This window comes from Culex pipiens, chromosome 2 (assembly GCF_016801865.2).
Source record: "Culex pipiens pallens isolate TS chromosome 2, TS_CPP_V2, whole genome shotgun sequence".
Classification (NCBI taxonomy): Eukaryota; Metazoa; Arthropoda; class Insecta; order Diptera; family Culicidae; genus Culex; species Culex pipiens.
The window spans coordinates 11,265,707-11,281,767 of NC_068938.1; the positions used below are offsets into that span (position 1 = coordinate 11,265,707).

Consider the following 16,061-nt stretch of genomic DNA (forward strand, 5'->3'; position numbering starts at 1 on the left):
CCTATTTTTTTCTCAAAAGTCCTCAACAATACCTACAACTTTGCCGAAGACACCAAATTGATCAGAAAATTCACTCAAAAGTTACAGCTGTTTGAATATTTACATACCATTTTTGTATGGACAGCAGCCAAAATTGTATGGAGACTTGTATGGGTGAACCAATGACGCAAAATAGCTTATTTGGTCATAGGGAAGGCCCCCACAAAGTTTGAGTCAAATAAAAAAATACAAAAAATAAAAATGGTCGAAATCGGCCGATTTCGTAGAGAGTTGCTCATGTACAAACCAGACTCGATTATCCGAAGTTTCGATTATTCGAAGTTCGATTACCCGAAGGTTGGTTGGGATTTCGGATAATGGAATCATGAACAGAAAAATAAAACAAAATCGTTTTAATTTCTTTCTTGCTTCTTACATCAATTTCGAGTTCAGCAACCGAATGTTAGTCAAATTTGAGTGGTTGATTGCCTACTAAATTACATTTTTTTTAGTATTTCGTCATCGCTATTTTGGTCGCCATCTTGGATTCAAAAATTCTAAATCACTTTTGATTAGTTTAGGGGGTCATATTTAAGTTTGACAATCAAAAATAAGACAACGAAAGAAAACATTTTTTTCATGATTCGATTATCCGAAGATTTGATTAGCCCAAAATTCGAGCATCCGAATTGAAATTTTTCCAAGGCCTTCGGATAATCGAGTCTGGACTGTAAAACCTTAATGACAAAATTTAAAATTTCTGTCTTTTGGGGAATATCTAAACTTCCGATGTTTCGACCCTGCTTTGGGACTTTTACAAGGAATCTTTGGGATAGATTTATTGAGTAACCCCAGTGCATAATTTAAATTAAACAATATTACCGAAATGGGGGTGTTTTTAGTTGGGAAATGCTCCATGAAACATAAAACTGCACACAGCTAAAAAAGTAGTTATCTAGCTGCGTGTAAAAGGCCTTGGTGTAAAATAAATACTGCATTATTTTATGCAATTTTATGTGATTTTACACCCTGAATTATATAGCCCATCAGTACTCAATCACCTACTTGACCGAAATATCATGCGTTTATCCTTACAGGTTTTCATCGGTCTGATAGCCGAGTAGGCTAAGGCGCCAGTCCTTACTGTTGGTGCTGGGTTTGAATCCCGCCGGTTGCAACTTTTTTTGTGTTTGCAAAAATTGTGCATGAAGTGCGTAATATTAAGTGTCTTTTTTGACGAAGGTGATGTGCATGCTTTTGCATGCGATTTTACCATCGGATTGTAATAGTGAAAAAATCTCTAGGTTTAGAAAAATAGTTCAAAAATTTCTTAATCTATATATGTATTTTCTTTTCCGTGTATTGATCTTCCCCAAAATCCCGAAAGCCAACCAAACCTAACCTTAAAAGCTTATTACAAATTATAACAGATGTTAAATACGTGAAACATCAAGAAAAAATATTTTCATGGATCCATGAATTATTTAAGATTATTTGACAGTAGTACAAGTTTTACAATGGTTCAAGCATTTTGCGATACTTTTTGTTAAAAATAGTAAATATTAAGCTTGAAATTCGATTTTATGCCTCAAAATCTTAAAATAAACTTAAAAATTTCCAAAGGTTTCACGGATAAACTGTTGTTTTTTTTTACAAAGAATTAACAATGCCCCCAATTTTTCCCCCACAGTCCGCGCAGCGCAACAGCGACCAGCTCGGCGGCAACCAGGCCAAGCTGACCCAGCTGAAGGACGACCAGGAGGAGCTGCACAACAAGCTCGAGAAGGAGCGGGACCTGTACGAGTCGTACATGTACGAGCTGCTCGCCGAGGAGGAAAACATCGCCAACTACGTCAAGGAGTACGTCAAACACCAGGAGCTGTACTACACGTCGGCGCTGCGGGAAATCCAGAGCACCATCAACAGCATGGACGGGTTGTTCCGTAAGTCTTAACCTAGGGGGTCATTATCGTAGCCATGTGATTCACGAACATTCAATTTTAGGGCGGAACAACAAGCAAATCTTCAATACGCCCCTGCACGAGCATTTGAAGGCGACTGATCGCAAAATCGCTTACGTCATCGAGCTTTGCGTTTGCTGCCTGCTGGAGAAAGGCCTCTACGAGGAGGGACTGCTGAGGGTTGGCTGTGGTGAGTCGTTTTATCTTCATATTTTTTAACCCTTGACGAGCCTTTTTTTTGTTTGACCTTCTAACAATATGTTTCATAAAAAATAATTTTTCCTAATTTTCACAAAAATAACTTTTTCTCAAAATATGGGAAACTTTCCAAAAACATTGTCAGCAAAGGGTCAGCTGTCCAGTTGACTGACAACTCGGCGTCTTAATTGAAATTAAATCGCGCTTTTTCATTTGCCGCGGTCATTACTGTGACTGAGACCAGATGTGTGAAAAGTATGTTTTTGTTTAATGATAATTGCACCCGCAGCTTCTTTGGTGTGATCGTCAGACACTCTTTGGAGCAGATGCTAACTGATCAGCTCGGTGCATCTCATTCGAATGATGATGCCGACTAATGGACTGCGAGCAGTAGTGGAGGGGGAGTGGGACTTCGAGTGTTATTAGTTCAATTGATTTGTCTAGGCAGCAGTTTGGTTGCTGAAGTGAGCATTGCACGACCACTGAACCTTGTTTACATCGGTGGACTGCAAACGATCACGGATCAATTCTTTTTATTGCTTATATGCCGGGGCGAAGCTGTTTGTAACTGATAAGATTGCGTTGCGCGGTTCTCGAGTTTGCTTGTTTTGCGCGATTGGCGATTAATTTGAGTTTTTGTTGATGTTTTAAAGTGCGATGATGTAAGCTGATAGTTTTTAGATAAGTTAGCTTTTTGCTTTCCTTAGACTTTTAGAAATATGACCAACACGTTTCAGGCTTATCCCATTTCCATCGTAACGAATTAGAACTTATTCTTATTTCAAATGTTTGAATAGATTTTCAAATTTCGATTTTTTTTAATAGAACCCCATAATTTCACAAATGTATCATTTGTTTACATTATTGCGGTCAAAAAAATGAGGGCCGATTCGTTTCGTTTTTGGTGCCTTCGGTATGCCCAAAGAAGCGAAAAAAAAAATATCTTCAAAATGTTTAAACCAAGACTAACATTTTAAAAGGGCGTAATATTGAATATTTGGCCCTTTTGAAATGTTAGTGTTGAAGAGATCGAATATTTCACGAATGTTTCATATTTTAACATTGCAAATCGGACCATTAGTTGCCGAGATATTGACGTTTGAAAATGGTGGGATGTTTGGGTGAGACTTGGAAATCATCAATTTCATGTTTTTAAACCATTGCATGGCAATATCTCAGCAACTGAGGGTCGTATCAACAAAAATCAAAAAAGCAAAATATAGAGAATTTTCTCAGCTTTTAAAAAATATATTTTTCAAAAGTGAGCAAACATGTGCACTTATTAAAAAAATTAAAAACTGCGACTATTTTGAAAAAAGTTACCTAAAAATGGCCTTAACTTGAAAACGGTGTACTGTATCAAAATTTCTCTTGAGTACTTTTTGATTGCAAATTAAACTTTACATCGAAAAATGAAATTGAAAATTTTGTGCTACCAATATTTCGTATTGATTCAAAAATTCATAACTTTGTAAAAGATTTTTTGCACAACGTGAAATTTTCTGGATAGTTGGCATGTGATGTCCTTTAAAACCTTTTTTTACCGTGTATCATTTTTTTTCAGTGTAATCCATATCCATACCTACAGCTTTACCGAAGACACCAAATCGAATAGAAAATTCCTTCAAAAGATACAGAATTTTGAATTTTCATGTATCGTTTTTTACGAAAAAACCAAGTTGACTTTATAGCTATCGGCCATTATTGCTAGTACCAACCACTAGTGTCTTCCTTTTATCTACAAGGAATTCACCGCCCTGGGCTCTTAAGTGTATGAAAGTATGGCACGGAGCGACGGCGCCGAATACCCATATTTACACAAAGAGTTTTAGAGCGCCCGCCAAAAAATGCATAGGTCGAGGGAAATTGGGAATCCACCCTGCTATAACCTGAAAATAAAATTATTTATGAAAAAAAAATCAATTAACGATTTGATTTCATCAAATAATGATTTCCGACATTTTATTTGAAAATATTTAACTTTTTTTCAGAAATTACAATTTAAGAAATACCACATTTTATCAGATGCCTTTTAAGCATAAAAAATACGTATTTTGAGAACACAACATTTTGTTATGATCTTATAATTTTTCAAAGTTATTGTCTCCCCCCTTCCTTCAAAGTTAGCCCGAAAAATCAGAATACAAAAACCTTTTCCCAAAGAACTTCAAAATTTCAAATGAATTCTGAGTGTCCATTTAAAATGCATATATCTGCTTTTCTAATCATTTTCAACATGTTTAAGTTTGCTTGAAAAATATGTTGTGTTTTAGTTAAGTTTAAATGAACAGTTCCACAGAAAGTTCTTTTTTCATAATATTTAGGAGAGCAGCATTTAATTCCAGCTTGCCTCTAATGTTCCCATATAAGCACTTTGGCATTCAATTACAGCTCACTAAAAGCTTTTTCAACTGAAATCGAGTGATAAATAGGTCAATAGGAAGTGAGCAGGCAAGGTTTTATAAACAGTTACACAAAATACGTTGTTTAAATAGCGAAAATCAGCAAATTGGATGGAGTTAGGTGCGAGTGCTTAACCTGCCAAACATACGAGAATTTCCCTTATCCCCGTAAAAAAATCCAACATTTTGCATACCTTAGTCGGGTCTAGTCGGGTGATTTCGGCCGACTCGTTGGCCAACCAATCGACCGACCGGGCAACTGTACTCGAGTAAACTTTACATAAGCGTCTGGTGGAAAATTGGTTGTCGAAATCGGCCGACGGAATCGGTTATAAAAACAATCGATTTTTTACAAATTTAGTCTGTTATTAAAAGAAAATCTGACTCTACCCAATTCAATCGGTCTATTAGTAGAGCGACTAAAAATCTTACTCCTGACGCATCCCGACTAAATCGGCTAACTGGTTGGTTGTTTTTGATTACCCGATTTCGTAGAGTGTTTCGTCAGGTCGCGAACTGTAAAAAAAATACGGGGATTTTCTTTAAATTTAAGATTTTATTGAAAACTAGTGACTGCATACCAACCGTACGTCCTTACAATGAATTTTGAAATATTTTTTTCATAAATTGAAATTATTAAATTCTGGCTTGTAAATTCAATTCATGTTTTTTTTTTATTTTACCGGATTTTAAAATAAAAGCGTGCAAAGAAAAATCATCAGATTTCATTGTCACAAATTAGTTTTAGTTTTCCTTTACTTATTTTTACTGCATTTAAAACATGTCTGAAATATAGTTTTTATCTAAATAAATAAATTCGATATCGAGTTTTGAAACTAATAGTTCTATATTAATCTTTAGAAATCTCATATGTAATTAAAGTTTGTACACCCTTTAGGAGGCTCTATACACTATATATGTTGAAACATGTGGAAGGTGAAAAAATAGCAAAAACTTAGTTCAAAGTATTGTTCAGTGACTCATGTCGATTTTTTTGCCACAAAAAAAGCTGATGAAAAGATGGTTTCTGTAGCAAATTTCATATCAAATACTTCATAAACAATTTTGAAAAGGTGCTAGAAATTGACTTGGTAATTGACCACCTAACCTTCAGTTCAATCTATGAAACTTATTGGAATATACATCACCCTAATGTAACATCTACCTCTCAATCAGATTCTTCGTCGGTAGTCAATACTACCGATCTAACTACTACCTGGCTAACACTCTTCTTCTCTCCCCCTTTTCCAGCATCCTCCAAACTGCGCCGCATGATCTCGGCGATCAACGCCAACTACGTCACTCCGCCGCTGGCGGACAAGTACGCCGATCCGCACGTGACGGCCGGCGTGCTCAAAAAGTACCTCCGCAGCCTGCCGGACCCGCTGCTCACGTTCGAGTTCTATCCGGACTTTGTGGCGGCGGCCCAAAAGCAGAACGAGTCGGCACGGAAGGCGGCCATCTTGAACATCGTGAACCAGCTGCCGCGGGAAAACTACGACAATTTGCGGTATTTGATGAAGTTTTTGTCGTACCTGTCGGAGAAGAACCAGGAGAACAAGATGTCGCCGCAGAACATTGCGATCGTGATGTCGCCGAATTTGCTGTGGTCGCCGAACGAGAACGAGAACTACATTGACCAGGTCAACAGTACGGCGACGGTGAACACGATCGTGGAGGCGTTGATCGCCGATTGGGGGTTCTTCTTCGAGGGGGAGGTCAACTTTTACGTAAGCATGAGCCGGGACTCGTTGTTCCCGGACAATGGTGGGTTTCCGGTGGATAAGGAAATGCCGGTGCGCGGTGGAGGAGTTCCTAACGACTACATGTCCAAGTCGATGATCGTGACGACGACGATGGGCGGGAGCCAGGACGAGGTGCGGTACTACAACAGCGGCGGAGGAGGAGGGACAGGTGGTGGTGGTGGAGGTGGGACCAGTACCGGAAGCAGCTCCCAGAAACCCTCGACATCACATTCCCGCAGCAGTAGTCATGATACTAGTCTTATTCTAATCAATAGCAACGATCAGCTGAACAAGCATCGGAGCCAGTCAAACAGTTCCCTCTCGGATCATTCCAGTCCGCCGCAGGAGAGCAGTCCGAAGCCGACGGTGCGGAGGAAACACAACAAGCAAGCGGCGCCAACTCCGCCGGACAGTCACCACAAGCAGAACCACAACGCGTCCAACGCCCGCGAGCTCAACCAGAAGCTCAACCAGTCGAACGCTGCGGCCGCCGCCGGTTACTTCAAGCAACTCAACAGCGGTCACGTGGCCGCCAACGACCGGGAAGACGAAGGCTTCCAGTCCCTGCAGCATCACGCGTACAAACAGGCCCAGCACGAGTACAACTCCGACCGGCAGCCGATGATGCGCGCCGAAAGTCACGACAATCTGCTCAAGCTGAAGTCGTCGTCAACGGTGGCCACTCCGGACAAGGTTCCTCCGCCGAGGCCGGCCGCGGTTCAGATCGGGGACAGCCAGACGTTGAACCGGGGTGGCAAGGCCAGCCACCATCACCAGAACCACAACAACAGCAACAACAACAACCATCACCAAAACAGCAAACTACCAAATGCTCCCAATTGTGATAGCACTAGCAGTATAAGGTGAGTCCGCTTAACCCTTCTTTTTTCAACGGTTAGTTCTAGAATGTCGTGCAGATCAAAAGCATCCTACCCTCGAGACATTGGGAGGGTGTTAATAATGCACGGAGAGCAAGTTGCACCGAGCAGGGGACGTTCTTGCTCTGGCTTCGAACTTGTGGCGCGTTCGGTTACTGTACTCATCTTTTGATTACAGCAACGATTTTGTGACTTGTTCGACGTCGGGGTTATCTCACGAATAACGTAGCTTATTTGCGATGATAGTATCACACCAACTAGACTTCTTACAAAAAAATTGGAACCAACCTGCTCGGTGCATTGTTTCGAGGTCGATATTAAATGAGACGGAATTCTGTTGTGAACTTCTGTCCAGTTTTGACCTGAAATACATAAGAACTCAATCGAAAACTCTATTTTAAAATGAAAACTTATATCAATACGAAAAACAAAGTAGTTTATTGTTATCGTATTTTTAACCAACAATCATGTCTCAAATTCTTTAAGTTTCGCGAAAAAGTCGGAAATTTGTAATTTGTTATCAAAAACGTTATTCAATACTGCCCCTGTCCGCTCTTTCAGAAAAGTCCAAAACATTCAGAAATCTGGGACAAACTTGTTTTGCGTTTATCTCAGCATGATGTTTTTGCTCATGGGACATTTATGTGAACATGGGCAGTGTGAGCCTTTCCGCAGTGCACTGCAGTGAGGAGAGGAAGGGCTATTTAAGAAATAAATGATCATAATGAATATTATAATATTAATGAATCGAATGATTTTTATTTATTTATGACTATATTTATCAAACTAAAGTTATCAAAAGAGGTATAAGACTATGAAAAACATAATCGCACTTTTACGTGTTGATCATTTGCCAAACTAGCAGATTGTCAAAAAGTGCGATTTAGTATGTTGTTACAAAGCTAATAAAAAATCAATATCAAAATAGAGTTTTATTTTAACGATTTAATTCAAGTTTTTGTAACATTTAAAAATAAAATTCTGTTATTTTTATCTCCTCGCTGTCCTCTTTTAATTATCAATTAAAACCAAGTTAAGGAGGCACTAGACTATGTCTCGCAAACAAAGCTAAATGTATGCAGGCTGACGTTTCTGCAAACAAATGCAAACAAGCAAACAATACAAGCAATCTGTCTAAAAATGCGAGGTTGTTTGTTGTTTTCAGTGCGTCCTTCCCGGAAATTCCAGGGACAAAATTCCCGGGATTTTTCCAAATTCAGGAATTCCTGAATCCCGGGAATTTTCATATTTTGTCCCAGGAATTCCTGAAATTGAAAATTAACTAATTTTGGTCTGGACACATTCTGTGTTGTGAAAATAGATGAACAATGGAATACTAAGTAATCGATAGGGTGTTTAACCATAAAATTTGTATTGAATGAATGAATGAATGAATAATTCTCATACCCGCCGGCGGCTTGGTCCAGTTCACAGGTGTACGCTTGATCAAACAAATCGTCATCTTATGTTCAGTAATCTGTACACCCACGTACATATGTTTTTTTTGTACGAATTTTGTTGTTACAAATACCAGTGCTTATATCAAAAGAAATTTCCCAACCCCCCAAAGCAACGGAAATTTGTAACAGGTGTAGGGACACATCACACAGACGCCCATATAATTTGTATTCGGCATGTCACTAATATGCAAATAAAAACTTACTTCAAAATTTCTAAGAATTACAATTCAATACAAATTTTTCAAATACCAAAAATAATAAAATCAACAAATATGATGGGAAACTGTAAATTTTTGATTCATATTTTTTAAATAACGAAAATGTTCAAAAAATAACAGAAATTTTAAAATACTTTTTATGTATATTTAAAATAAAAATAATGTAAGTCAATTTTTTAAATAAACTTTTTTGTGCGTTTGGCCCGCAAGCTCTTTTGAGCATAAAATTTGGCCCGGCATCCAAAAACTTTGAGCACCCCTGCATTAGACTATGTCTCGCAAACAAAGCAAAATGTAGGCAGGCTGACGTTTCTGCAAACAAATGCAAACAAGCAAACAATACACACAATCTGTCTAAAAGTGCGAGGTTGTTTGTTGTTTTCAGTGCGTCCTTCCCGGAAATTCCAGGGACACAATTCCCGGGATTTTTCCAAATTTGGGAATTCCTGAATCCCGGGAATTTTCATATTTTGTCCCGGGAATTCCTGCAATCGAAAATAAACAAATTTTGGTCTTAGAATACAGAATGTGTTGTGAAAATAGATAATCATTGGAATACTAAGTAATCGATAGGATGTTAACCATAAAATTTGTATTCGGCATGTATTGGCATTAATTTGGCTTATTAGGAAAAATTGTTAAAATTTCAGTTTATTGATCCGCAAAATGCCTAGTGCTTTAAATATGTTCTGTTTAATTTAATGTATATTTACAAGACTGGATATTATTTTTAGAAATATTTATTATTTTTTATAAAAAATTTAACTATTTTTCATCAAACCCTTAACTATTTTGCATCAAATCTGAGGCAAATCAGGACAAATATAACAAAGTAAGACAGCTATTTATGCTCAAATTTTTTGCATAATGTAGGGGAGCGGGGGGGGTAAGACGGCCAGGCGGGGTAAGACGGCCACCCCGCTGTTTTAATAAGTATACTAATGAATATTACTAAAATGTTCAGCAACACTGTTCCTCATGCTAAATAATGCATATGGAGTCACCTTTGCCAGAAATATTGTTTGAAATAGTATATAAAAAAGCTCAAAATAAACAAATAATTTTTGAACTTGAAACTGGATGTAATTTTCATGAATAACAACTTAGGCGTTTTTGTTAAGTAACAATATGTTTTTCTGTCTTCAAATATTTTTTCATGTTAAATTAAAGTTTGCCCTAGATTATGTCCCTCGAAAAAGTTCAAAAAATGCGATGAACTGTTTACAAAAAAATGTTTAAAATAATAATTTATTTGGGGGCAAGACGGCAACCTCCTCCGGGGGTAAGACGGCCACCCGTAATTTATAGATTTTATTTGATAAAGGTTATATTTTTGACGGTTTTTGACTATTAAGACATGTTTGTAGATAAAGGAAAAGCATTTTCAATAAAACTATCCATTTTAATCAAAATGCTGTTAACTACCGTTTCGACAACATTCTTTACTGTGATATAGCAAAACTCATTGAATAGTATGAAATCCTATCAAACTTTTCATAAAAATCGCTAATTTAATATTGTTTACATAATTTTGATTTACTTATTCTAATCGAAATACACAAACTATTTTTTTTTGTATCAAATTGTGTTTGTTTTGTAGTAAAAATTAATAGTTTTTCATAAAATGTGGTCGCAATAATATGGAATTCACTGAGCCAAAATATGAAATTTCTTAAACAGCATTTTTCTTCACAATTGAAACCTGATTTTTTTCAACCAAAACAGTTATGATGTTCAGAGAAGTCTGTTGAACCAACCATGTAGGTGTTTGGGTGGATTTAGCAAAGTTATTAAGTTAATTTATAGCATTGGCCGTCTTACCCCGCGTATTTCATATATATACGATTTCAATTATTTTTTTTTTAAATTGCTGAAAAGTATTGAAAATTTGTTTTTAGACCAACTAATTTATGTAATTTCTATAATGGACTAGTAGTAGAACAATATGTACGTAATTTGAAATCAAAATAATCTGTTGTGTAAATTTTATTAGACTTCTCCCTTAGGGTGGCCGTCTTACCCCCATCTCCCCTAATGTAATTTTGCATAAAATTTATTGATTTCGGTGAAAACAGGAACAGACCAAAACAATTGTTTTTAAATTTCCTATACTTATTCAGACTCCCAGTTTTCAGTTGGCGGTAGTTTGTAATTTTTTTTTAATAAATCATGAAAATATTTTTTTTATTCAACATGAAATTCTAACTTTTCTGAAATTTTACATTGACTAGAACAATTTTATTTGCTGTCGTTTCTTGTTTTTAAAAGATATTTTAAAAATACATTTTTGATGCTTTTCTGGCCATTTCATACAAATAATAGTAAATATAAGAAATATTAAAAAAAAAACTCATTTCATTTTAATCACATTGCACAGTGGGTGGAATGGAACCCAAAATCGGACTTAATTGAACGCGGCTGGTTCCCTGGTATGAATAATAGTGTTTCTTATGTAAAAAAATCCGGGAAATCGATTGGTGATGGTTTCATCCACCGCACGAAACGGCAAAGGGTCCATTTTGCTCCAATTCCCCATTTTTTCACATTTTTTCTTGAAAATCGGTCTGTATTTAAAGCGGAGGCTTTATGCGGCCTTCCAAAATGCATTTAACTTATGTGAAAATGTCCCAGGAATCCAGTAAAAATAACCACTTGCACCGCAAAACTCATCTAGGGTCCATTTAACCCCAATTCCGCTATAAAAGCATTTTTGGCCGTTTTCAAATGTTAGGTCAGATTTTAAAAATTTGAAAATATTTTTATCGTAAAGATCAGACAATTTTACATAAGAATGACGATTTGCACTTGAAAGTTTGAACTTGCCTCGGCAAGCACGGCGCGTTGGCGAAGTGGTGTACGCGCTCGCACGGTATGCGAAAGAGCGGGGTTCGATTCCCCGGCGTGCCAGATGTGTGGTAGCTTTTTCCTCACACTGTTAATTTCTGTACTCATTCGGCTTGAAGAATTAGCATGATAAATTAAGAAATCGCGTTGCCCTTTGCTTAGGGTAAAACAAAAAAATCTTAACCTCAGAAATAATGGGTATAATGGGTAATAATAGACTTATGATAATGCAAGGAATTAAAACATGCTAAAATTATTGAACGAATGTGCTCAAGCTCACTGTGTTTCAACGACTCATCTTCGTAGTTAACCTTTCATAGTAGGCCTGGCCTAGCTGGAAGCAATGGCCTATCAAAAATCACTTAACTTAGAAAATGTTACGTAGCGCAAGAATTTGAATCCATGAAATGAACCTGAGCTTTTATAATTCTACATCTTTTTTAAAAAGTGACTTGACGTAAGATGAGAAATATTTCAAAATTTACGCTAAGTGGTCCGATTTCTGTCAAAACCACATTTTTCTATAATCAATAATTCCGCGCCGTTTCAACCGATTCTATCGGCTTAAAGAGAAAAATAGTAAGGAGTTTAAAAAATTAACCCAATATTGGAAAGAGTTTACGATAATCGCCGATTTTTTTTTTTGCAGCAAAAAAAAATAAATGTTTTAGCCGGTTTACATTTTATCTTTCTTCCTTCTTTTTTTTTACATAAACAAATATAAAGTTTAAAACATATTAACGATATTTTTTCTTCTCATTCAGCAATAAGGAAAACAAAGAGAACCACCACCAGCAGCACCACCCGGCCCGGCCGACGTGTCCGCTTCCGGTCAAACCGGTCGCCCTGCCCCGCACCACGATCATCGTAGCCAAGACACCCACCCCAACCGGTGGTCCAGCGGCTCTGGCCCCCGACGACGAAAGTGGTTCCGCCACCTCCGCCGGTGTCATCCGGGAAAAACCGGTCATCCCGGAGCGACCCGCCATCCTGCTGCGACCACAGAGCTTCAAGGGTTCCGTTCCGGAGATTTCCCGGGTGAGTGACGGCGGCTCGAGTGCGATGAGTGCCAGTACGGGTTCGCTGAAGAAGGCGCAAAGCTTCCGGGGCGAGACGACGGGTGGGGTCAGCAAGGAGGGTGGGGGACACCTGGAGCGGACGCAGATTTACAACATCGACAAGCAACAGGTGGCGATCATCGACGTCGTGGACAAAAAAGACAAATCCGGATCGGTGGCCAGTTTGACGGTGACGACGGTTCCGGAGGGGATTCCGCCGCTGGCGATGATGGAATCGACGGGTTCGCTGGGCAGTGATCTGGCGTCGCCGACCGTGGAGGACAGTTTGAGCGCAACAAATGGCAACGTCACAACAACAACAACAACAACAACAACTAGTCTGCAGCACGTGCCCCAATCGCCACGTGGCTTCGATCAGGCCAAAATCAAGCGACCTCAGGTGCCGGCACCGCCTCCGCCGGTTGGGCGGCCAAAATCATCCGATTCGACGGATTTATAACAGTGTGAGATACTGATCTAATCGAAATGGGTATTTATATAAAAAAGAGAGAAAATCAAGAAAAACTTGCCACGAGAGAAATCCCGCTCAAACGCCCGAAATTGCAATGGAATCGACGGACGTTCCCCGGCTGGGGCTTTCGTGGCTCGTGTAAAAACAAGTCAGATAGCTTTTAATTAAATTTTATTATTTTAACCTTTTCCCCCATCAACCCTCCTCTATTTTAGCGCGACCATTTTTGCTTCCCCTTTTTTCCCATCACGCCCAATTCTAAAAGAAAAAAGGTCCGTACTTTTTCAGTTTTGCATTTTTTTTTTTGGTTCACGCTCCCCATTTTTATTTTTTTCATTTCGACTCCTCTAAATTTGAAAAGTGCATTCTAATTGAGCGCGACATTGTTGCATGGAACCGGCGTTGCGCGTTTTCCAAATGGGACGGCGTAAATTGAAATCGAACGAAAACAGGAGTGTCCACTGCTGCTGCTGAGGCACTAGAAATGGGTCATCGTTTATTTTGCGAGAGTGAACAACTGTTCACGAGTTTTTTTTGTTTTGTTCGCTGTTGAAACAGCTGCTGACCGGCTGCAATGATGTAACAAAAAGTTAGGTTTCCAAATTGTTGAGTAGATTTATTCGTTTAATAAAACAAACCTTTTAGAACTGAGTTTTTATTTTTTTTTTATTTTATGAAACTGTGCTGCATATTACAAATATGTTGGTTGTGTTACCCGCTGCTAGGTGAATCGTCACTTTACTAGGAAATGTTAGTAGAAATTTGTTACCTAAATATGATTGTTATTACGTACCGGAAGGGTGGAAGAGCTGCTGGAGAGGGGAAAAAGATGCTGGTAGAAGCGATATTTGAAGTTTAATGAATTTTATGATTTTTTTGTTTGAGTCTTTTGTATAAAATAATCCTTTGTTTATTTATTTTGTGTTGAAATAAAAACCAGTGAAATTAAAGTGTTAAATGCTAAGCGTTTTTTCCACATAATTTATTTTTGTTAAACTCAGATTGTTTAACGTTTATGGTCGTGCAATCTTTGATGATATACAGTGCGCTATTTTTTACGTTAAGTCTATGTGCATAACACTTATGAAAAATTGACGTTTATTTAACAATTTTTCGCACCTTACTCGGAACCCAATTGGCTGGAGTTCGCCCAGCTTTAAACCTCTTTAAACCAAGTGTCTGATTGACGGTTACGGATTTACTAAGATCAGGAATCAATCGCTCATCGCCGATTAAAATTTTGCGCACAGCGCTACAAATACACGAACTCCTATCCCGAACAGACGGTAATCACAAATTCATGCCATTTCAATAACAAATACTGTTAAAATAACATAAAGTGTTATGGAATATTCTTGCAAAACCCATTTTAGCATAAGAGTTGAATAACAGTTTATGTTATCATAACAAAATTTGTTATTGGTCTGATATTGATTGAAAGCAAAAACAACTTGGGAATAACATTTTCACTTAAAATGTTATTAGTCTGTTATTACAATAACAATCCAATAACAAAAAAATCATAACGGCGAATAACAAATCTTGTTATAAATAACACAAAATGTTATTGGCCTAGTATTTTCAAATATCAACAAATGTTATTCCCACGTTATTTCCGTCTGCTCGGGTATTCCAACTCTGTCCGTCGACCACAGTCACAAATAAATATGCTCAGAGAGAAGAGAATCTAACAAAATACCAGCGCGGCGCTCTTTTGGCCTGCACTACCACAGTTTGCCTTCAATTTTATTTTGGCATGGTGAAAATTGCTGTCAAATGTTTCAACTATTTAATCAATGATCAAAACAAAGCCGATCGCAAACTACTTTGAGCAAGCTTTGAGCCACCCGATTGGAGTGGGAGGGAGAGCAAAAAAGAGAGTTTTCAGTAGCGATTGGTGTGGATGTGACAAACTGTAGGAATTCATGAGCACAATTTTGCGTCGCGTTCGATTGGTGCTCGCGACTTCTTGAGCAATCAGGACCCTTGCTTTTAATCAAGTCTAATGACATTTTCAGCACAACTAGTAAGGGAACAGCATCTAATTGTTGCCATTTCAGCACTTGGACAGCTGGCTACAGCTGATAAATAGCACAATAGGAAGTGAGCAAACAAGTTTCTATTATCAGTTTCACAAAATACGTTGTTTAAAAAGCGAAAATTAGCAAATTGGATGGACTTGGGTGAACATTTAATAAAATTTGTTTACGAGCGAACGGCTGAGGCTTGAAAAATCGTCCAATGCTATACAGTCATGCCCCGGTTTTAACTCGTTCAGCTGCCTCGGATAAGTACGCCCCAGTGCTTAACTGAAGCACAGAACTTATGGGACTCACAAAAATACGTATTTTTGAAAAATCATTCAAAATTTAATTTTTTCACGATATGGGTATTAAATGATCGGATTTTTTTCATACATTTCGAATGTAATAACAACATTTTTTGAACACACTAAAAAAATCACAAAACTACTTACTTTCGAAAATGTTCAAAATTTCAGTATTGTTCAATATTGGTATCGGTGCTTTGGGATTTTTTCATACATTTCGAATATAGCATCATTTTTTTAAAAATACTCAAAATTTTCACGCAACTAAATAAAAGTTGGCTCTATTGATCAACTTTAACATATGAAAAATGATAGAAATCGAAAGGGGTAATGTTTGTCACTGTCAAACTTTGTATACGTGTTAAATTGTGTTTTTTAAAGTCCCAATCAAAAAGTTATGATTTTTATCCGATAGCTTTTATGAAGATACTAAATCGATCAGATCAGAAGTATCTTTCTAAAGATGCATATTTGTCCCTAAATTTGTATAGTGAAAACTAGCTCATTTTCATTAAAT

At 37.6% G+C, this 16,061-nt stretch overlaps 1 protein-coding gene across 3 annotated transcripts in view; it reads left to right on the forward strand.

The window, feature by feature from the left end:
* Positions 1–15,657, forward strand: part of LOC120424983 (uncharacterized) — a 60,922-nt gene extending 45,265 nt beyond the window's left edge. For all 3 annotated transcript variants that reach the window (XM_052707393.1, XM_039589351.2, XM_039589352.2), the window contains exons 5-8: positions 1,670–1,922; positions 1,984–2,130; positions 5,792–7,148; positions 12,450–15,657. In XM_052707393.1, coding sequence (XP_052563353.1) covers positions 1,670–1,922; positions 1,984–2,130; positions 5,792–7,148; positions 12,450–13,203 — 2,511 coding nt within the window. In that variant the 3' untranslated portion in view covers positions 13,204–15,657. The remainder of the gene's footprint in view (positions 1–1,669; positions 1,923–1,983; positions 2,131–5,791; positions 7,149–12,449) is intronic.
* The last annotated feature ends 404 nt before the right edge of the window (positions 15,658–16,061 follow it).